Here is a 22,811-nt window from a genome sequence, read left to right on the forward strand (position 1 = left end):
CATTATGTAGGAATTATTTTTCATTATTTATTTTTTTGGGGGCAAAAAAGGGTTAAGTGACTTGCCCAGGGTCACACAGCTAGTAAGTGTCAAGTGTCTGAGGCCGAATTTGAACTCAGGTCCTCCTGACTACAAGGCCGGTGTTTTAGCCACTACGCCACCTAGCTTCCCCCTAGGAATTATTTTAAAATCTTTTTATTTATGGCATTTTTCCATGTTCAGATTCAATCACAGGATCTCATAGTTGAAAGGGATCTGACATCATCAGATCCAAGCTATACCTGAAGAAGTGTATCTTCTACAACATTCCTCATAAATGGTCAACAAGTCTTGGCTTGAAAATCATCAGTGACTTCCAGGAATTCCACCATCTTCAGAGGCAGTCCATTCTATTTTGGTTTTGGGGGTTTTTTTGGAGGGGCAATGAGGGTTAAGTGACTTGCCCAGGGTCACACAGCTATTAAGTGTCAAGTGTCTAAGTCTGGATTTGAACTCAGGTACTCCTAAATCCAAGGCTTTATCCACTGCACCACCTAGCTGCCCCAATCCATTCTATTTTAAATAGCTCTTATTGTTTAGGATGATTTCCCTACCATTAAGTCTGTCCCTAGGTAACTTCTATCTGCTATCTGGGGCCAAGCAGTCTTACTTCTCCTCTACTTAAAAACCCTCCAAATACTCAAAAACAAAGATCTTGTCCCCTTTCCCAGTCCACCCCAGCTGATTATACTCAGTTTCTCAACTAGTCCCTATATGTTATGAACTCAAGACCCTTGACCAACCTGGCAATTCTCTTCTTGAGGCTTTTCCATTTATCCAAGTCCTTCTTAAATGGAACAGAATTCTCAGATGTGATCTAACCAGGGGACAGAAGAGTCCTAGTCTTGAACAGTATGACTAGCCTACAATCATATTAGCTTATTTTTTGGCTCCCACATACTTCTGTCTCATATTAAGCTAGAAATATACTAAACCTACTTCACCCCCTGTCCTTTTACAGTGTGTTTCTTTCATTTTTCACTTATAAAAGTGGGTTTTTGCACTGCTTGGTTAAATTCCAAGAGGCCCAAGATACCCATAAAGATAAAGAGACATATTGGGCTTCAGGTGACATTTTGTTAGAATGTTTTTTCAAAATACATTATTACTTTTTTCATCTGTCTAAAAGAATAAAAATTATAAAAGCAAAATATGATGGAAAACTAATGAACCAAGATGATTTAAAGAAAAATGCACACTTATTTTATTATTTTATTTTTGGAGGAATTTAGAAAACATAGGAACAAATATTGATATATTGCATAAAAAAAAGTTAAAGTCTGTACATCATCCAAATCTTAAAAATCCAGCTGTGACACTGTGACACTAGGAACAATGGACTAACACAGTTTGCTTTCTGAACAAAATAATATTTCTAGCATGGCTTCTCTTGATAACTAGAAGGACAAACATAAAACAGAGTTCTTTTGATTTTTTTTTAAAAAGTCTCAACCCCAACGTGACTGATGCTGGCTGAAGGCAGCACCAATTGTCATGTGTGTAGGATGGAAATACACTATCAAAAGGAAGCATAAACCATCACAGGCTGAAGAAAATAAGTAAATAAATAATCTTAAGAGAAGGAGATCTAAAAGATGGCTGAAGTTTGAAATTATCTGTTTTGCTTGTCTATTGTGGTACACATAGTATGTGGTTCTTTAATCTGCCACCAGAAAAACAATGGACAAGGTAGAATCAGAAACATATTAATTTATAGGTGACAACTTCTCAGATAAAAATGCTACCCTGAAGTAGTAATGGTTTGACATCCTCTGACACTTAAAGCTATTTAACATACTGTTAAGAAACTGAGTTTGTGATACTATTTACAATGTCTTATTTTTAAACTGTCTTTCACTCAAGTAAAGAGGATTTCTTGTCTCTTAATTAATAAAAATCTTCTACCAAAGCATTCAACTCCTGAAAATTTCTCTCCATTCAGTGTCTTAATTTGAAAGACTTGTACTAAGTACAGATAGGCCCCTGGGTGATCAAAATTTCACAGCCTAAATCAGAAGAACAGCATGGAAGCTCCAGATCCAGGAATTTATGTCATCTGAGGGCTAAAAAACAAATACATTTATAACTATCCCAAGAAATAAGCAGTTTGTTTTCCTGAAGAGAGGCCAAACTTTAAGATGAATGCTAGGTCATAATTGTGTTCCATAATTTTAAAGAAAAACAGTATACATTCTAATAAGGGCAATCTAGTACTGGGGGCATTTGTATATATCAAATTTAAATATATAGTCAAACTGTAAAAGAGTTGGAAAAAATCTGACTCTTTAGAGACTTGGTTATAAAAATCAATTGTCTGTAGGGATTAAAAAATATAATTCAGAGATTAAAGGGAAATCTAAAATCAAATGTTAAAATCCTTTCACACATAGAGAAAAAAATGACTGCTACACATATTTTTCATTTGTACAAAGAACACAAAGTTATCCATTTACTATGATAAAAGTTAAGACAGAGACTCTGAGCCCATATTCTAAATATTTGAGGATAACAACCTCATTTCTAGTTCATATGCTTTGATGTATGCCAATCAGATTTATGCCAAGAAAGGCAAAAACAAGCCAAGAAAGAGAATGTTACCCTTTATTTAGGAAATAAATCAACATTTCATTGTAAGTCAGTAATGTGAATTGCTCCAAAAAACCAAAAACAAACCAAAAAACCTCCCAAAGCTAAAAGTGTATTTTACCAATTTCCAATGAAATGTCCAAATCTTTCCATATGTATTAAGTTGGAGTCTATCAGGATTAAAGTCTATTTAATCCATATTTCCATACTTATAAGTAAACTCTGCAAACAAGTTTGTTTTAAGTCCGATCATCTTAGGGGAGTGGAAAAAGGTCATGTTTTGTTTTTTAAGCAAATACTGGTTTTTCTTGTATAAAAAAATCAAGACAAAGTTTTAAAAAATCTTAATTTACAATATACTGTAAACTCCAAAGACAACAGAAGCCACAAAGTTTCACACACCAGCAACTGGTAAAGAGGTTTTCTCCAGATGTTTATAGAACTTTATATCTTCCTTTATTTGTTGGTTGATATGAATTTTGCTGTAATTAAAAGAATTGTCAAGGTCAGAAAGAGCAAAACCCCACCCCCAAACAGAACGCCACCCTCTATATAAATTCAATAGCAAAACTTTGAAAAAATAATAAACTTCCACTCAATTAGACTAAATTAATTTTTGTATCTTTTTCCACTTGATATTTTATCTAAATAATTTAACTATGAAATGGAGAAAATATTAACTTTACTGGGTACAAGTTAAACATTAGCAATCTTCCAAGAGCCTATCATTTACCTGTATGTCACTCAACTACTTATTCACCAGAGGTTTCTACATATATAATTAACATTATATATATATATGTTGATATACATTTAAGATAGGATAAGGATAAGATCTGGGTCTCTAATTTTTCATTGGTATAGAGAACTTCCAGATGTAAAAACTTCCTCTAACAATGCAGGTCAGCACCTTCTCTGAAACTTAAAGTCTTACAGAGGTGCCTAAAACACTAAGTAATTAAGGGACTAACACTGTTAGTATGTGTTAGATGCAAGATCTGCCAAGAGCTCTGGCTACTCATTATGCCACATTACTTCTTCATTCACTTAAGAAAAGAATGTTTTTTTAATGCAAGATGCTGGTGGAATACTAGCTCGAGATCTTATTTTAAGGTTATTTCCTTCTGTGGCATTTTGTATAATTTCTTCCATTAACTTTGTTTAGAAATAGTTCACTACCAAGCAAATTAATAGCACTTTTTTCTGCCTCACAAGAGTGCTGCAATCCAATAATACATAAAAAGGCAAAAAACAATTTTTCAAAAAGATGTCAATCATATTATTAATTTTCTAGGTAAATATTCACAAGTTCTAGCTAGGGATATGATGCCTCCAAAAGCACTGCTTTTTCTAAATCAGTTTAATAAAAACCCCTGAAAAGATTTTTACTTACCAGTCTGATTAATTCTTCTTTTATAAGCCTAGTAATTTCTGCCTTTGCCTTCTGCACCGCCAGTTCATTGGCACCTAGGAGGGTGAATGGCAAGCATATTATTAGAATCACATGATGTTTACAGACACACACTGCAGGTCAATTTCAGGCACTCCACATAAATGCCAAGGAAAGCTTTCAATTGCTGCCTACTGAAGGGTCATCCATAAAAGTTTTAAATTATAGGCTTTAAAATATTATTGCTGGGGTCATATTTTGTGACAAATTAAGGTTTCTTAGTACTTTATTAAATGAAAGGAGAATGAGGAAAGCAACAAAGGATGACAGTGCAGGACAAAAGGAACAATCTACAGTTGGAAAGATTTCTGTAAGGTAATTTTTTTCATTTTTTCCCACTGACATTTCATCAAAACAATAAAATCCCACTCAGTGACAGTGACTAGGTACAAGTAAAATATAAGCAGTCTTTCTTTTTTTCTTTTTTTTTGCAGGGCAATGAGGGTTAAGTGACTTGCCCGGTGTCACACAGCTAGTAAGTGTCAAGTGTCTGAGGCTGAATTTGAACTCAGGTCCTCCTAAATCCCGGGCTGGTGCTTTATCCACTGTGCTACCTAGCTGCTCCATATTAGCAGTCTTTCAACAGTTTAATATTTATCTGTGTGTCATTCAAGTACTCACTGACCTGAACTTTCTAGATTATGTCATTTCCAGGTGTTGATGTATAATTTCTCTGTAGCAAGAAAAACCAGCCCAAAACCCAATAAATAGACCTGAAGCCTATGAGATAGATCAGAAATCTGAGTAAGGACTTGAAACTAACAATAAGGTTATGAACCTGGAAGACTGGAAGAATTAAAGTACCTTTGATAGAAGTAAGTTTCAACAAGGGGTAATGCTCCATGAGACAACAAGAAATATTTGAACAAAGCAAGAGATTGAAAGAAACATAATGTATCTACTATTTAAGTTTTAAAAAACTGACCAGAAAGAAAGAGTTAAGTATCAAAAAACTTCCTTCAAGATCACATAAAACTATGGTACAACTACAATAAAGAAAAAAACCCCTGACTACCATATTCTAAAAAGCAATAAAGATTTACAACCAAGAATAACTTGTCTTGCAAGATTAAGTAAAATCCTATTGTAGAAAAAATGGACAGAAACTTTGAAAGGTAATCACAGGTTTTCAGTGTCTTGCCAAAATAACACACACAAAAGGAAAGAGGTAGAGAGAGTTTATGTTACCCAGGCCCTTTTGCAAACATGGTGTGGTTCCTTGGGGGAGGGAAGAAGGGAACATGCTCTTATTAAGTACTTACTATGTACTGGGACACTGTGCTATCAGCTTAAAAAAGATCTCATTTTAGCTTTGCAACAAGCCTATTAAGGTAGAAGCCATTTATTCTCCATTTTTACAGTTGAGAAAACTGAGGCAGATAGAAAACAGCTTGCTCAGGGTCACACAGCTATGAAGTGTCTAAGGTTGGATCTGAACTCAAGTCTTCCTAACTCAGCCCTGGTGCTCTATCTACTGTGCCACCCATCTGCCTTGCCTACTGTGAGGGCCAAAATTAGATATACTGAGCGTTATTTGGGTGACTCGCCTTATTACTGGGGTCCCGGAAATATGAGGGACCTTTTTTAGGTTTAATCTCCCAGGCCAATAAGAAAGGAGCCTCGGGGCAGCTAGGTGGCACAGTGGATAGAGCACCGGCCCTGAATTCAGGAGGACCTGAGTTCAAATCCAGCCTCACACACTTTATACTTACTAGCTGTGTGACCCTAGGCAAGTCACTTTACCCCAATTGCCTCACAAAACAAAAACAAAACAAAAAAAGAAAGAAGCGTCTAAGCTTTAGTTCAATCTTTCCTCCCCCCAAAAAGGGGAGACCCTTCAAAAACTGCTCATGGAGAGTTCTCCTTTTGACCTCAGTAGCATACGTAATCTCAGGGTGGGAGTGGATCCAGCTTTCCAGACCAGAGACCAGACCAGAGTCCAGTTTGCTCCTGACGATTGCTCCAAGAAGAAAGAGCTCAGAGACTTTATATGAATAGTTTTGTTTTGTTGTTGTTGTTTTTCTCCTTCTGTTATAATATACACCATCTGTAACATGTACTCTCTGCAGAGGCCCTCCCTCTGCAAGACCAACGTCAAAGCATCATGTTCATGAGGGACCGCCCCTCTGGACAAAACTTTTCTCTCTCCCTTTTCTATATTGATATTAATATATTGTTAGTTAGCATAAGATATTATATTCTGTTATTTTTTGCTGTTTCATTGAGCAAACCCATAGGGTTTTCCAAAGAAACAAAGAGGGGGATGTGTGGAAAAATTATTTGTGGTAAAGATTAATATCGCAAGTTTTAGCTGAATCATTTGGGAGGGGCCACACCTGGCCTACCCTGAGATTACAACCTGAAGGGAGGCGAGGACTTCCAGGACACTGGACACGCTCTCTCTGGTGGTTGACTGAGGTCGGGGTGACAGCGTGCTGGTTCTTGGTCTGGCGGGCTGTTCAGGCTTGGGTGAGTTACTAACGGAAAACTCTAAATTCCTTTGAACAAGCTTAGGCTAAATTTAGAGTTAAGAGATCTATCTGTATTTCTATTTTCCCATTTCCTTATCTTTGATTTTTATTAGTTTCACCTTTGTTGTTTAATCAATTCCCAAGTAATAAAATCTGATCCTTTTGTGAACTAAATAAAACTTAGAGGCTCCTTTCTTATTGGCCTGGGAGAAATATCTAAAAAGAATAGTTCAGAAGAGAGATTAAACCTAAAAAAGGTCCCTCATATTTCTGGGACCCCAATATTAAGGCGAGTCACCCAAATAATGCTCAGTATATCTAATTTTGGCCCTCACACTACATATATATGACTCTACAAGGGTAAATACTGGAGATATTAAAGGTATGGACAAGTTCAGCAGTTAATGTTAGATAAATGTTACCATGGCAAAACTAGAATGTTCAATAATGTTACTAAGCATGCCATAAGCATTGTTGCAAATGAACAAGAGCAAGATTTTGGGCAAGAGAATCAATGTGTGTACTGAACATATTAAGTACTCAAAGTGTGTAAAGGAAAATAAAAAGAAGAAAAAGGAAGCTAAAAAAGCCATTTCAGTTCAAATGAAGCATCAGCCCACTCCACATAAAGAAGCATACTTGGGGCAGCTAGATGGCGCAGTGGTTAAAGCACCGGCCCTGGATTCAGGAGTACCTGAGTTCAAATCCGGCCTCAGACACTTAACACTTACTAGCTGTGTGACCCTGGGCAAGTCACTTAACCCCCATTGCCCTGCAAAAAATTAAAAAAAAAAAAAAGAAAAGAAAAAAAGAAGCATACTTTTTGAGGACCCATAATGATTACTGGAACCAGTTAGTAGCTTTATTTAGGTCTACATAATGTTGGGGTTTGGGGGTTTTTTGCTCCTTACTTTCTTTGCAGACAAAAAACTGCCTCAGTCCCAGATACAGAACATATATGACTCAAAAAAATTTGTTCTGTTGTGTCCATATTTCAATTTCACTGTACTAAGGTAACACTAGATTAGCCACAATTCTCTATGTGTAGCTAGCACAAGTCATATTCAATGAAGATGACCTTTTGGCTTAGCCTACATCATAAAAGCCTCTTCAAATGGCTATTGATGCAGCAAGAGTTGTTGCTTCTATGAAAAAAATTAAGTTTTTATTAAAATGATTAAATAGAGGTCATGGGTATAATCCTTCTAAAAGAAATTCCTGAAAATACAATTCAATATAGAAAAAGGAATTTTTACATTTTTAGAAAAAAATTCATACTTTCATTTTTAGAGGTTTTTTCCTCCCTAATATGACAGATCATTAGAATACTAACAAGAAAACTTCCATTCCAAATGCATTAGGCTCTACAGCTTTAGACAAAACTGGCCATCCCACTTGAACGATTTAGTCGTCCAGCTCTATAGCCTTTTTCTCAAATGGAGACACAAATACTGATCTATTTTCATGGCGGTAATCTGCCAGTATTGGAAGTAAGGGTCTTAAAACACAGATCCTACTCTTTGTTACTTATGACTGCTTTTAAACAAAAGGTTTAAATCATTCAAACATACATAAGTTTCCCATTTGCAGATGAGGGAGAAAAAGGTTTCTTGGAGCATATGGAAAAAAGAACCCCACAATTCCCGAATCTTCAGTTCCTTGGCTTCAACTTTATTATAGTTTCTGTCTGCTACCAGCAATTTGTATTTAAGAATGATCAAACTCGGGCAGTCTAATAATTTCTGAAGTACATACTTTCAATTGCCAGGTAAATTTTTCGCTCTCCTTCCTTGGGTTCTTTGCCAGGAGGGAAATATGTTCCTCTAATTGTAATAGCAGCTTCAGAATATTCACTGATCCTCTGCAGAGCTTCCTTAGAGGTAACTTTCCACCTTGCAGTCTATGAAAGAAAAAGAGAGAAAAGGCTATTTTATAGTAGAAAAAAGATCAGGGATAGGATAAACGATGTATTAAATAATATAAAAGAACAATTTATTATAGCACCTTATAACATAATAGAATCATAATTAGTTTATGTTCATATGTACTATAATCTACACATATAAAGTATGTTCCTAATAACATTTACATTATTCTCACTTTCTAATTTTTTTGGATCTTATCAGAAAGTGAATTAGTGGGGCAGCTAAGTGGTGCCCATGGATAAAGCACTGGCCCTGGATTCAGGAGGACCTGAGTTCAAATCCGACCTCAGACAAGTGACACTTACTAGCTATGCTATGTGACCCTGGGCAAGTCACTTAACCCTCACTGACCCACAAAAACAAACAAAAAAAGTGAATTAGTTTTGAAAATATGTATTTTATCAAGTAAGGGTGTTTTTTCTTATGAACAAACATAAGAGGGATAAATACACTGAGCCACCTGAAACATTCTTCAACTGACACTGATTTCAATCACTAGACTCAATTGCTAGATTCAATGGTTTTTACTACTGTCACTATTGGGCAGTGAAAAGGTGGTAGAAATAATGAGATGAGAACACTTTTTCGTTAGACAAATCATGGTAACTGGGCCTGGCAAGATTCTGGTGAAAGAGATCCATGATATCCATTAAAATGGGATAAAAGAAATCTGTTGCTTACCTGTGGGAAGTCATTGATCTCTAATTCTTCCTCATATCTCTTAAAAGATTCATTTTGTCCACCATCCTGCCTCTCTTCCTCTTGTTTCTCTATAGGCACATAATTGAGCTTGGCATTGATCTTTTCAGCAAGTTGTTCTGCAATGGTTTTTGCAGATACAGTAGGGGCCAGAATAGTGCCCCCTCTTAGGATTGCATTGGTAGCCTGTTGCATTACATCCTGTAATTAAAGAAGGGCTACAATCAAATCACGGACTAATGTTGAAATTGGACCGCGGACTGACCCCACCAGAAATTCTTGTTTGATGACCCAATGAACTTGTTCAAAGCCCCAAATGCTTCTTCCCCTACCAAACTACGTCCTCATCATAAGTACAAGTGCCAATGCTATAGATCTGACAACTATACAGAAACACACATTTCATTTCAATGTACCTCCTCTACCTTGGAGAGATTAAAAATCAAAATGCCATTGAGGCTTCTAATAAAAATGCTACTGACACACAAGCGCTGTTCACTTCCTTACCTGTCACATTAGATCATTTGCCCTGACCTTTCCTAAATTACTTACACATAGAGTAAGATTCTATTAGTGCCCAAAAGTTCATTTAAATTAGAATATTTGTGCTACCACAACCCCCTGGAAAACCAACCCATCCAACAATAATTTTACAATAACTTACTTGACTTACCTGAAGTCTTCAGAATATTGGAGAAACTAACAAACCATTCTTTGGGAATGCTACTAAAGTTCACATACTTGATTAAAAAATTATTAACATAACAAAGACTATTAAACATTATTATAAAGCCACCCATGAAAAACATGCTATATGCAATGTTATTCAGAAACATTTCTGTGATATTGGTGTTATCAATCATTATATTCCTTATAAAAGCCATAATAAATTATAGATATGATAGGTTAGGCATTCCAGAATAGGTATCAGCATATAAGTAACTATATTAAAAAAAGGTCAAATTTTCTATAAATTAAGTAATAGTAATCATTTAAGTAATAATAAGCAATAATTTAGTATCAAAATATAGCTACACAATTCAGCATTTTTTAAATGGTTTAGAAAGTAAGGAGCTGAGGCACTGAACAAACCACTTAATACCTGAGCCTCGGCTCCCAAATTCTTCTGGGCATTGATTCTCAGAGCCAATCTCTTTGCAATTTCCAGTTTTTCTGCATTTCCAGCAGTTGGAGCAGGGACACTAGACGTTCCAGGAGCTGCCATGTCTTTAACTCTCTTCTTTGAATTGAACATGCTTTCAATCTGTTCATCAATCTAGACCAGAAAGAAAGCAAAGTTAAGAAATCACTTCATCTAATAACTCAGATTTATGTGGGGCTTTAAGGTTTTCAATTACATACATAATTTCATTTGAGTCTCAATACCCCAGTGAAGTAAGTACTACTAGCATAATTATCCCCATTTTGGGGGGGGGGGTTAGGAAATAGAGGCTGAGAGAAGTTAAGTAAATTGCCTATAGTCACAGAGCTAACAAAAAATTCTAGAGTATACATTTTTTGCTTCTAGTTTTGTTCCTTTATTAATTTCATAACCAGTAATTAATTACACATGAAATCCTTTACTCTCTTTCTTCTATCCTTTTTGCATTTTTAATACCAAGAGTTCTTAACCTTTTTTTCTCTATAGACTCCTCGGATTAAGGTGTTTTTTTAAATTCAAAATCGAAGGAAATGCTAAATTTCAGTTAGAGGCTAGAGAAAATAAATATGAAACTCTTGTTTTCCTTGTAGGGTGAAGGTATCTGTGGACTTCAAAGAATCCCTGATTTAGGGGCAGCTAGATGGCGCAGTGGTTAAAGCACAGGCCCTGGATTCAGGAGTACCTGAGTTCAAATCCGGCCTCAGACACTTGACACTTACTAGCTGTGTGACCCTGGGCAAGTCACTTAACCCCCATTGCCTGCAAAAAACCAAAAAAACCAAGAATCCCTGATTTACAAGTATTTTTTTTTTCAAACAAGAGGGAAGAGATTTAAACTGTATTATTTTTTTCCAAAAAAGATCTCAGTTATCTTTATGTTACTTTATGTTGTTTGTTTATACATTACTCAAGCCTAGCAATGAACCTCATATCAAAGTATTTATGAGCTAGACTATTTACTTTCATTTAACGTTTTAAACAATCAATCCCCTTTAGTATGTTAAAGGGCAGGAGATCTGACTACTTTAGATGATCCATTTAGAGAGATGCTATAAGAGTTTCAGATCTACTCCCAAATAAAGTCCTCAAACTCTTGGGGTCCCGGATTCCCAAGAAGATAGTGAAATGTAATTAAGTTTCTTGAACCAAAATGCTTTTCCACATAAAAGACATATCATTATATTCCACATATAAAAGACATATCATTATATTTTATTTTGAATATAATTAACAATGAATAATAATCATAACAGCTAGGATTTATATAGCTCGTTAAGGTCTGCAAAGACCTGTATAAATATTTTGATCTTCATAACCACCCTGGGAAGTAGATGCTATTATTATAGCACCATCTGCTTGCCTGAAACATTTCTTTACTCAAAAAAGGACAGGAAATTATTTCAAGGCTATTGTGATTTATTTTTATAAAATAACTTTTTTCTTTTAATGATGTGGAAATTTATTTTGATTTGGGGACCCTACCTTTAGGCTGAAATTAGAAAGCCTTAGGCCCTCAGGGTCTCTTCTGTGTGGGAGGTGCTGGTGCCCCTCCCCCTCTGCTTCAGCTGAACCAGAAAGCCCCGTGGGCTGTGCAAGAGGTGGGGTCAGACAGCTGACACTTAGTTTGGGGGACAAAAACTAATAAATCAAACCGCCCTAGGGAATCTCAGATTTGGGAGGTGTCTCAAAAACATCTAGTCCAAATAATACTTAAAGAATTAATAAAATAAATAGATAGATAGACAGATAGATAGATAAAAAGAATGAATCCTCTTTTTTACCCTCCAAAACCAAAAAATGATCTCAAAAGATCTACTGGAAAGAGTAAAAGAAGCAGACAGGTATGCCTATCCAGGATTAATTCTTATGGCTATGGTGGGTGAGGGATTGGGGGGGGGGGGGGGGAAGGGAGAGGAATAAGACACAGAAGGCCACAAGAGCTGATAATGTTGTAGGTAGTTCTGGGCTTGGAATGAGCAAGATCTGAGTTCAAATCCAGCCAAAGATACTTAACTAGTTGTGTGACCCTGGGCAACTCACTTGACCCCTGTTTACCTCAGTCTCCTCATCTGTAAAATGGGGTTACCTCCAGGCTTATTATGAAGATCAAATGAGATAATATTTGTAAGTGTTTAGCACAGTGCCTAGTACATAGTAGGTGCTATATAAATAAATTGTTTCAGGGCAGCTAGGTGGCACAGTAGATAAAGTACTGGTCCTGGATTCAGGAAGACCTGAGTTCAAATCTGGCCTCAGAGACTTGACATTTATTAGTTATGTGACCCTGAAAAAGTCACTTAACCCTAACTGCCCCCCCCACTCCTGTTTCCTATCTCCCCATTATGTATCTTACCCTATTTGTGACCCTTTCTTATCCTGTTCGTGTGTTCATAAGTAATAGAACATAGGCCTGAGTGACCACAAGATGGGTCTTTAGCTTCAGACACAGAGTAGAGCTGCTACTAGGGATCAGATCCTTTCAAGATAATATAAGAATAAAATACAAATGTTCCTAAGTGATAAGACTGAAGTGAACAACTATATCTTTTTATAACTACATCCAAAATACTGCCTTTCACAATAAAATTATTAGATATCATAATGTCAAGTATGTGGGATTTGATGAAAAGCTGCCTTAACTAATTAAAGACATCAATAATACCACAGAAGAGACCACATCCCTGATTGTTGTTTGTTGACTCTACCTTAAAACCCCAATAGCTCTGGCTTTCATGCAATAGTCAAACCTCTGTGGCTCACTGTTTAGGTTTCGGTAACTCTGAAAAGAATGGGGCAAGACAATAATAAGCCTTAAGATTTATGCCTACATTTAATTATTGTATTTCTCCAATTAAATATTGGATAATGTAAAGAAACATCATTTTGTAAAGCACCTTCTAATGGAAATGAGGTTTAGGATGAAAATACTCACATCAACTGCAGTATCTTCATCATCTGAATCCTGTAGACCAAGTGCTGCTTTTTGTAACTTCTTCCTCTCATTGGCCAAAGCTTGTTCTGTTTCATCAAATTTGAATCCTTTACCAGAAAAGCCACTACTTTTTTTGATTATCTTCCCTTCCTACCAGAAAGAAGGAAAAAAAAAGGATGTACATCATTCTATGACAATCTTTTAAATGTGTGCTAATTGAACTACTTCTCACTGTGCTAATGTAATATTTTGACATATAAAGACAGATTAATATGGAGACTGATCATTTCAATAACCTCAAGAAAAAATTTTGTTAACATTTTCAGATTAATTTCTCCCAAATTGGAATTATTCTCTTATGAAAAAAATTATACAACTGGAATGTAGATGGACTTGTAAATAATAAAAGAGAAAAATATTAAAATACATTAACAATTTGGGCAAAATTAACCTGAGGGAGGGTGGGGGTGGAGTGGAGGGAAGTTTACTTACAGCTTTCTGTTGATCTTTAAAATCACTCCAAAGTTTTTCTAGATCAGGAGGGACTGCAGTCCCCGACAACTCCAGAGCTTTAATTATATCACCTGCATACCTTGCTTGGTCTTCTGTGATAAAAGTATAGGCATATCCCTAGTAAATTAAGAAAAACAAAACATTATGGAAATACAAAACTGAGATAACAATAAGGTTACAAATAAAGCCATTCCCACAATTATGATTTCTACTAAAACAGTCAAAATCTTTAAAAAGATTATTTAAGAGAAACTTTCTAAATTTGACACTAGAATAAAATTTAAATTAACAGCAGACTGGACTGCAATTATTTTAAAAACTCTAAGATCCTTAATTTTCAAGGTCTAAAGTCAATATTTAACAAAAGAGAGGTCTTCATGAAACTCTCACTGTTGTAGAGAAAAAAGAAACTCCCATTCAAAGTGCCAAACAACCTTCATATCAATTAAGATATGAATGCTAAGTAAAACATCAGCTCAAAATAAAAACAAGTATTGATTATACTGCATTGTAATACTTTTAAAGCTACTGAATTGATCCTTTAAATATCATCATTTATATTAAAATAGTGAGCACTGTTTAGAGCATCAACTGAATATCATCACTCAAATTCTATTCAATTCAAACACTAAATTTGAGTAGTAGTAAAGACTAAGTGTTTCAAATGAGCTTAACTAGATCAGCAAAAGCTTTCACACTTTTGTGTACATATAAACATTCTTCATTAATCCTAATTATTATCATATAAGTCCTACATAGACTTTTTCAAAAATGGTCTGAGCTCCTTTGCTCATTACTATTTCAATGATTTTTTAAATGCAAAAAAGATATTGTATAGAAAATGGCAAAATAATGCAACTTCTTTTACTTTGTTGCCTGCTCTTCCAGTTCTGCCTGCTCTGTGGACATAATCCTCATAATGGTTAGGGCAGCTATAATTCACTACGAGGATTAGATGTTTCACATCAAGTCCTCGTGCAGCAACAGAAGTGGCCACCAGAAGTTTACATGTCCCATTCTTAAAGTCGTTAATGATGCTATCTCTGTCATATTGATCAATGCCTGCAAACAAACCACACAAAAATGTGAAACCATATAAGATCAAGTATTGCATTTCATTGGATACTAACAGGATAATAATGAATCATGGTTAGAAGTAAAGAATGAGACAAATTCAATTTACACTGGCCACTCTCCCAATTCACGAAATATATACAGGAAATAGAAGACTGTGAAATTAAGTATTGAGTAATACTCTCTGTCTTCTTCAAAATCAGTCTTTATCTTTAGCTTCTTTTCTGAAAAGACTATTAAAAAAACCTGACAATTTAAAACTATGTAAGAAAAGTCAATAAAAAGAGTACATATCTTTTTTTTTTTTTTAGTGAGGCAATTGGGGTTAAGTGACTTGCCCAGGGTCACACAGCCAGTAAGTGTTAAGTGTCTGAGACCGGATTTGAACTCAGGTACTCCTGACTCCAGGGCCGGTGCTCCATCCACTGCACCACCTAGCTGCCCTGTACATATCTTTTTTTTTTTTTATTTTAATTTGTTATTCTGAACTTGACAAACACCAAATACATATTTCCATACAGAAGGAACAGAGTTTTTATATATAAATGTATGTATGTATATGTATATGAAACCGCAAATCTCATTAAATACAATGTGGATTTAGAGCTAGAAAGGACCTCAGTCTAACCTCTTCATTTTATACATGAGGAAATGGAGATGATATAACCAGGATCACAAAACTAGTAAATTTCAAAGGCTGATTCAGACCCAGGTCTTCCTCACTCTAAATTACCCACATTACACTTACCCATTAGTTCCTAATACTAACCCACTTATGTTTTCCTCTAAACTTCTTTCTGTCCTTTTCTATGCATTTTAAATGTTTTATAGATGCTTTCTTTTTCTTTCATTCTTTCTGCTAGCTATCACTCCCTATACTCATTTTATCCCTCCCCAAAATAAGCAAATCCTCCCTTATAACAAGAAAGCATAATCCCACAAAATAGAGACATACATCAGCAAAGTCCAAAAAGCATGTCTTATGCTACATCTCTAGAACATCAACTCTTTGTCAAGGTGGGAAGCCTGATACTTTGGAGTAGTGTTTGGTCACTGTACTAGTCAGTTTTCAAGTCTAAGTTGTTTTTCTTTGCAACATTAAAGTCATTGTATAAACTGGACCCTGCATTAGTTTCTACAGATTTCCTTAAGCCTTTCCCTTTGAACATGTCTTATAGTGTCATAATATTCCATTATCTTGATATAACATAATAGCCAATACCCAATTGGAGAGAGAAATCATGAGAGGTCAGCTATTATACCGATGGAAAGTCCTAAGGGTATAATGGCAAGGCAGATGATAGTCCAGTGGTCTTCACTCTCACCAAAAGGTTATTATAGTTGGTGATTCCTACATCATTTAAATGGTTTAAAAGACCATGAGACATGAAATCTGAACCAGGAGCATGGCTTTGAAAAGGGAAGAGTGCACCTGTTAAAGAAAGCCCAGCAGAAAGCTCTCTGGTCAGTCTGAGAGGAGGAGTCCCCAAGGATGGTCCAGATAATGAAAGAATGGGTGACTGCAATTACTGAGACATTTTCAAAGATCTTTGAAAGACTGGTCATCAGGAAAAGCATCATGGGATTAGAGAAGGGGCAAATGTTCTAATTTTTAGACAAGAGCCTAAAAACGATAGGCCAGTAAGCTTGGCTGTGATTCCTGGCAAAATTCTAGAATGTATTTTTTTTTTTTTAATGTATGAAAAAATATGGAACACTTCACGAATTTGCGTGTCATCCTTGCGCAGGGGCCATGCTAATCTTCTCTGTATCGTTCCAATTTTAGTATATGTGCTGCCGAAGCGAGCACTAGAATGTATTTTTAAAGGGGTGGTTAGTGAACAGATATTCAGTAAGAAAGGAAGCTTAAGTCAGATCCATCATGACTTCCTCAAGAAGAGGCCAGACCTAAAGAATTGGAAATTTGAGAGGCTGCCCATCATATGGGGAATGGCTGAACAAGTTGTGATATATGAATGTAATGCAATACTACTGTGCTATAAGAAATGATGAGCAGGCAGATTTCAGAAAAACCTGGACTTAAGTGGACTGATGCTGAGTGAAGTGAGCAGAACCAGGGGAATATTGTACCCAGTAACAGCAACACTGTGTGATGATCAGCTATGACAGATTTAGCTCTTCTCAGCAAAACAAGGATCCAAGATAAATCCAAAGGACTCATGATGGAAAATGCTCTCCACATCCAGAAAAAAGATGTGAAATCTGAATTCAGATTGAGCCATACGATTTCTACCTTCTTTTGTTTTTGTTTTCTGAGGTTTCCCCCTTTTGTTCCAATTCTTCTTTCACAACATGACTAATATGGAAATGTTTAATGTGACTATACATATATAATCTGTATCAGATTGCTAGCCGTCTTAGGGAGGGGGAGGTAAAAAGAAAAATTTCAAACTCAAAATCTTATACAAACAAATGTTGAAAACTATCTTTACATGTAACTGGGAAAAAATACTATTAAGATTGGAAGAAAAAGGGGCAGCTAGGTGGCGCAGTGGATAGAGCACCGGCCCTGGATTCAGGAGAATCCAAGTTCAAATCCAGCCTCAGAAACGTGACACTTACTAACTGTGTGACCCTGGGCAAGTCACTTAACCCCAACTGCCTCACCAAAAAAAAAGAAGATTGGAAGAAAAAAAAAAAGAATATGCCCAAACAGACTGACATTACATTTGATAGGTTAAACTGGTTGATCAGTGGAATGCCAGAAATATAAATTATCCAAATTTTAGCAAGACATTTATTTGATAAAATCTCTCATGATATTCTTGTGGAAAAGCTGGAAATAATGAATTGATAGACCCATGGAGTAATCATTAATGGTGTCAGCTTGGAAGGTCTCTGATACAGGGTCCAAATTATCCATACTATCATGCTATTTTTTGACAATAAACAATCATTTATAATCATTTATTTTTTTTTGCCAAGGGGGTGGGAGGAATAAGGGGAAGAGGTGGGCAACTTGTTTTTGCTTGTCTTTTGTTTCTTTTCATATATTTAAATATTGTATTGATGGAAGTGAAAGATTTCTTTCTAAAATAAATGTATCTAATTGCACATATATAACCCGTATCTGATTGCTTACTGCCTCACAGAGGGAGGAGGGAAGGGAGGGAAGAAGGAATAAAATTTGGAAGTCAAAACTATAAATAAAAATGTTTATTATTTTTTTTTAAATGAAATAAAATAGTATGCTTTGATCTGCATTCAGACTCCAAAGTTCTTTTTCTGGAGATGGAGAGTATTTTCCATCATGAGTCTCTTGGAAACTCTATACTTTATGTTGAAGTTGAGTGTTAAGAAATATGAAATCTAGAAAAACAGATGCTACAGAATAATGTAATCATGGCAGACACAATTTAACTATCATTCACTGTGACACCTGGATAACAACCAAAAACTCTGTCATAAAATTCTATAAGCTCAGGATAGCTAAAAAAACTCTTAAGGAAAATTAAACTGATAATTGAAGACATTTTATGCAGTGATGTTAACCTTGATTAAAGAAGACTTATATAGCAGATAATAATTTTAACTGTCTTACACTAGATCATTTATGTAAATTTGAATCCAACACAGTAATTAAGAAATAAAAGTGAAGTAGAGAAAAATGACTTGGAACACCAATATTAAGTATTAAAAATTTCCCTCAGGACAAGTACTTATCTATTTTCTTCATGAATTTGCATGTCATCCTTGCACAGGGGCCATGCCAATCTTCTCTGTATCATTCCAATTTTAGTATATGTGCTGCCGAAGGAAGCACTATTTATCTCATTTCTTATTGCATGCAATGTATAACATCCTCGGCCTCAACCCTGCTCCAATCACACAAACTAAGAAACAGAAAATAATTTCAAGGCATTTTCACTGCAAACCAATCTGTACATGTACATTACCTCCATGAAGAGACATGCAAGGATAAGATGCTCTCATCAAGTCCTTCAAAAGACCATCAGCATGCTCCTGTTTATCTACAAATATGATAACAGATCCTGACTCCTGGTAATGTCCCAGCAGCTCAAGTAACTTCAGAAACTTGTTTTCTTCTTCAATTACAATCTAAAAACACCAAGAAGTTAATATAAATTCTATTATATTCTTTGGACAGATCACTACTCACATTTTATTTGTGACAAAACGTAATTGAAGCCCCTAATAAGACAAAAAGAAAAAGGTTATTGAATTTTTTTTTAGAAGACTAATAGGCCTCAGGCAACATCTCCTCATTTTCCCCATTGCACTATGTAACTGGACATCATAACATGGCTTTAGATCAGGATACACATAACCTAATACATTCCTGGTGTGGGAGGGAAAAGAAAGTAATAAAAAAAAAATGAAGTCATTAGACAGTTATATGCAAGCCCTCTTTATATATGTCTGTCTCTTAAAATCTTTGTTTTCAATTCTTTTTTTCGGGGGGGGGGGGGAGAAGGCAATTGGGGTTAAGTGACTTGCCCAGGGTCACACAACTAGTAAGTGTCAAGTGTCTGAGGCCAGATTTGAACTCAGGTTCTCCTGACTCCAGGGCCGATGCTCTATCCACTGCAACACCTAGCTGCCCTTTGTTTTCAATTCTGACCCAGATAAAGTATCACCTCTCCTCCCTTATACCCAAGATATTAATATTCTCTCTCCTCAAATTATAAAGGATATATTTGTCTATATACATCTTCTCTCAGGAGAGATTTAGAGCTGGAGGGACCAAGGAGGGCTTCTAGTCCAACCTCCCATCTTTCAGAGATAAGGCAACTGAGGCCCAGAGAAGTTAATTGATTTTATTCATTTGTATTCTTCCAATAACATTTTAGCTCTGTAAAGGCATTAACTATTTTGTTTTGTTTTTACATCCCAAGTATCTAGAAGAAGGCTTTGCTTATAGAAGGCACTTAAATTTTTTTAAATTGAATTTCACTGAATGGAAATAATTTTAGCTTTTGGATGTTCAAGGTTGAATGGTTTTTGCAATCCAACAAATCATTCCCTTTTTTAAAAAACACATACTCCAAAGGCAGCTAGGTGGTTCAGTGGATAAAGCACCAGCCTTGGATTCAGGAGTACCTCAGTTCAAATCCGGGCTCAGACATTTTACATTTACTAGCTGTGTGACCCTGAACAAGTCACTTAACCCTCATTGCCCTACCCACCCACCCCCAAAACAACACATACTCCATACTACTTTTTACCTCTCTTATGTACTCATCACCTTCTGCTTTGTATTAACTATTTGATAATACATTATCTACCCAACTAGACTATGGGCTCTGAAGGAAGAGGCTGTTTAAATTATCTTTTTTGTTGTTGTTTAAATTATCTTTAAACTGACTACTAGTAACTAGCATAAACCCCTGCACAAAGATGCTTAATAAGGTTGCTGAATTCATTGATTCCTGTCTAACTTTTGAAAGTCATTATTGGGGCAGCTAGGTGGCACAACGGATAGAGCACCGGCCCTGAATTCAGGAGTACCTGAGTTCAAATCCGGCCTCAGACCCTTGACACTTACTAGCTGTGTGACCCTGGGCAAGTCACTTAACCCCAATTGCCTCTCTAAAAAAGAAAGAAAGAAAGTCATTATCTACCTTCCCACAGCACTGCTAAAAGAATCAAATAAGAATAGCCTTTATAATCCTCGGAAAATATCAAAGATCTAGAGAAATGCAACATATTTTGTTGACAGAACAACTGGGTATGGAATGCAACATATAATATAAGATGCAGTCAAAGTGTTAGTTGGGTTTGCTGAACTTCTCACTTTATAAATAAGGAAATTTGGTTTAGAGGGATTTGTCCAAGGACAAAATGATGGTAAATAGTGGAACTAGGAATCAACTCAGGTTCTCTTGATTCTGAAAATGGTGCTCCTTTCATTATGTCACAGTGGAAGGTGTTAGGGTAGGGAGTGGGAAGTAGTGAGAAACAATGTCTGCTCCCTCCCCCATCCTGACCCCTACCCCACTGAACTAAGTAGATGGCAGGTACGGAGGTCAGTCCCTGGCTAATTAAAATAATACCTTAAAAGAATGAATCCTACTGTTTATCTCTAAGGCTACATTCAGTAATGAAAGTTTAGCTATGAACTTTTATATTTCACAAAGGGTTATACTTACCACCTGTTGTTCAACATCAGAGCAAACCACGCTTCTTCCTCCAACCTGTACTTCAATCGGTTTACTCAGGATCCGACGGGCCAAAGCCTCCATTGCTCTAGGGAAAGTGGCAGAAAACATAACAGTTTGCCGATCAGGTCGGACATTATCCACGATGCGCATGACCTGTTGGAAATATAGCAAACAAAAGTTATGACTAGTATCTCTCCAAAATTTCCTTGGAGAAAATAACACATCTTCCATCTTAACAACATTGTAAAATTATCCTCTAAGCACATGGTAACTATAGGAAACATCTACACAAAAGTTTATACATTCATTTAACTCACAAGGTAATTCTATGAGAAGTCCTAGAGGTTTTCTTCATTTTACAGGTGTGGCAAAGATTAATATTGAAACTTTTAGCTGAGTCATTTGGGAGGGGCCACACCTGGCCCACCCTGACACTGTGCATGCTACTAAGCAGCTTTTGAAGGACCTCCCCTTTTGGGGATGAACAACACTAGACCTCCCCTTTTGTGGGAGGAAAACTTCACCAGAAGGTAAGGCAATTTCCAGTGGGCAGGGCGTTCAAAAAGTTGCGCTCTTTCGGCCTAGAGCAGTCTCTGGCAGTGCTCAGCTCGTGGTGGCAGTTCAGAAGCACGTGCTTTGTGCTCGGTCTTGGGCATGCTGGTTCTAGGCCTGGTGGGCAGTTTGGGATTTGGTGAGTTTTACAAAGGAAAATCCCATATTCCTTTGAACTAGCTTAATCTCTGGGATCACATAGACTAAGCTTAGAGTTAATACTATTCATCTGTATTTCTACTTCCTTATTTCCCTAATTGGTTTCACCTTTGTGGTCTAATTAATTCCCAAGCAATAAAAGCTGATCCTTTATGAACCAAAGCTCAGAGGCTCCTTTTCTTATTGGCCTGGGGGGTATATATAAAAGGGAAAGTTAAAGGGGGAGATTAATGCTCCATATATCCAATTTTGGCCCTCACACAGGTCAGAAAACTGTGGTACAGAAAGGTTAAATAAATTGCCTATGGTCACATAGTAAGTAACCAACTGTCACCAACAGTCAGATAGGCACAGGGGCCCCTGATACTTATAGTTCCAGTCAGACCACTGGTCATGCTAGCCCAGTCTTTATTTCCATCACTGGGGGAAGCAACTCCCACGGAGAGGGGTCAGCCATCCCCAAATGCCAACCAGCCATCACAGAGGGCAGGGAAACTAACTTAGCTAAATCAGCAAGGCACCCTAGAAAGGAGTTGGGAGGCAGCGTGCATCAGGCCAGTCAGAATACCACCATCTTCACCATTATTTCCCTTCATATTCTGATGGACAGCCCAGGACCAGAAACACAAGAGCCTTGGGCAAAGCAGAGCTGACAACACGAGTGCCCATAACCCTCACCCTGGGAAACACCCCATGCGAGGATGTAGACTAGCAACTAATTGCTCCTGCTGCTGCTACAGCCAGAGCTACTGAATACCCAGAAAACAAAGTTCTTGCTACTAAAGACTATTGCACTATCATTTTGTCAGTGGATATGTCATTAAAGAAAAAGTATTAAAGTCTGCTTTGCTGCTACACCTAAGGACCATGGGACTTTTCCATCTGACTTGCACTTGAAACCTTTCATATGTTGTCTTCCCCATTGGAAAGAATGGCTCCTTGACAGCAGGATCTAGCTTACTTTTCTATCTGTATAAAGCACTCAGCACAATAAGTGCTTAATAGATGTCTTATTCGTTAATTCAAGGAACAAAGCTAGAATTATTATTTTAAATATGTTTTTTGATAATATACAATGAATACAATAATAGTAAAAGACAACTAAA

The 22,811-nt window shown here is 36.4% G+C and overlaps 1 protein-coding gene and 2 non-coding genes across 3 annotated transcripts in view; all 3 read right to left on the reverse strand.

The window, feature by feature from the left end:
* Positions 1-1,237: 1,237 nt before the first annotated feature.
* DDX46 (DEAD-box helicase 46) overlaps positions 1,238-22,811 on the reverse strand; it is a 51,736-nt gene continuing 30,162 nt past the window's right edge. Inside the window, exons 14-23 of the mRNA XM_043983015.1 lie at positions 20,983-21,147; positions 18,769-18,931; positions 14,646-14,839; positions 13,757-13,894; positions 13,265-13,414; positions 10,273-10,446; positions 9,153-9,371; positions 8,302-8,446; positions 4,019-4,092; positions 1,238-3,107 (exon numbers count right to left, since the gene is read on the reverse strand). Coding sequence (XP_043838950.1) covers positions 3,060-3,107; positions 4,019-4,092; positions 8,302-8,446; positions 9,153-9,371; positions 10,273-10,446; positions 13,265-13,414; positions 13,757-13,894; positions 14,646-14,839; positions 18,769-18,931; positions 20,983-21,147 — 1,470 coding nt within the window. The 3' untranslated portion in view covers positions 1,238-3,059. The remainder of the gene's footprint in view (positions 3,108-4,018; positions 4,093-8,301; positions 8,447-9,152; positions 9,372-10,272; positions 10,447-13,264; positions 13,415-13,756; positions 13,895-14,645; positions 14,840-18,768; positions 18,932-20,982; positions 21,148-22,811) is intronic.
* LOC122745175 lies at positions 16,555-16,661 on the reverse strand. Its single transcript, XR_006355443.1, has one exon. It is a non-coding gene; the product is annotated as a U6 spliceosomal RNA (small nuclear RNA).
* LOC122744884 lies at positions 18,526-18,635 on the reverse strand. Its single transcript, XR_006355221.1, has one exon. It is a non-coding gene; the product is annotated as a U6 spliceosomal RNA (small nuclear RNA).

Source organism: Dromiciops gliroides, chromosome 2, assembly GCF_019393635.1.
Source record: "Dromiciops gliroides isolate mDroGli1 chromosome 2, mDroGli1.pri, whole genome shotgun sequence".
Classification (NCBI taxonomy): domain Eukaryota; kingdom Metazoa; phylum Chordata; class Mammalia; order Microbiotheria; family Microbiotheriidae; genus Dromiciops; species Dromiciops gliroides.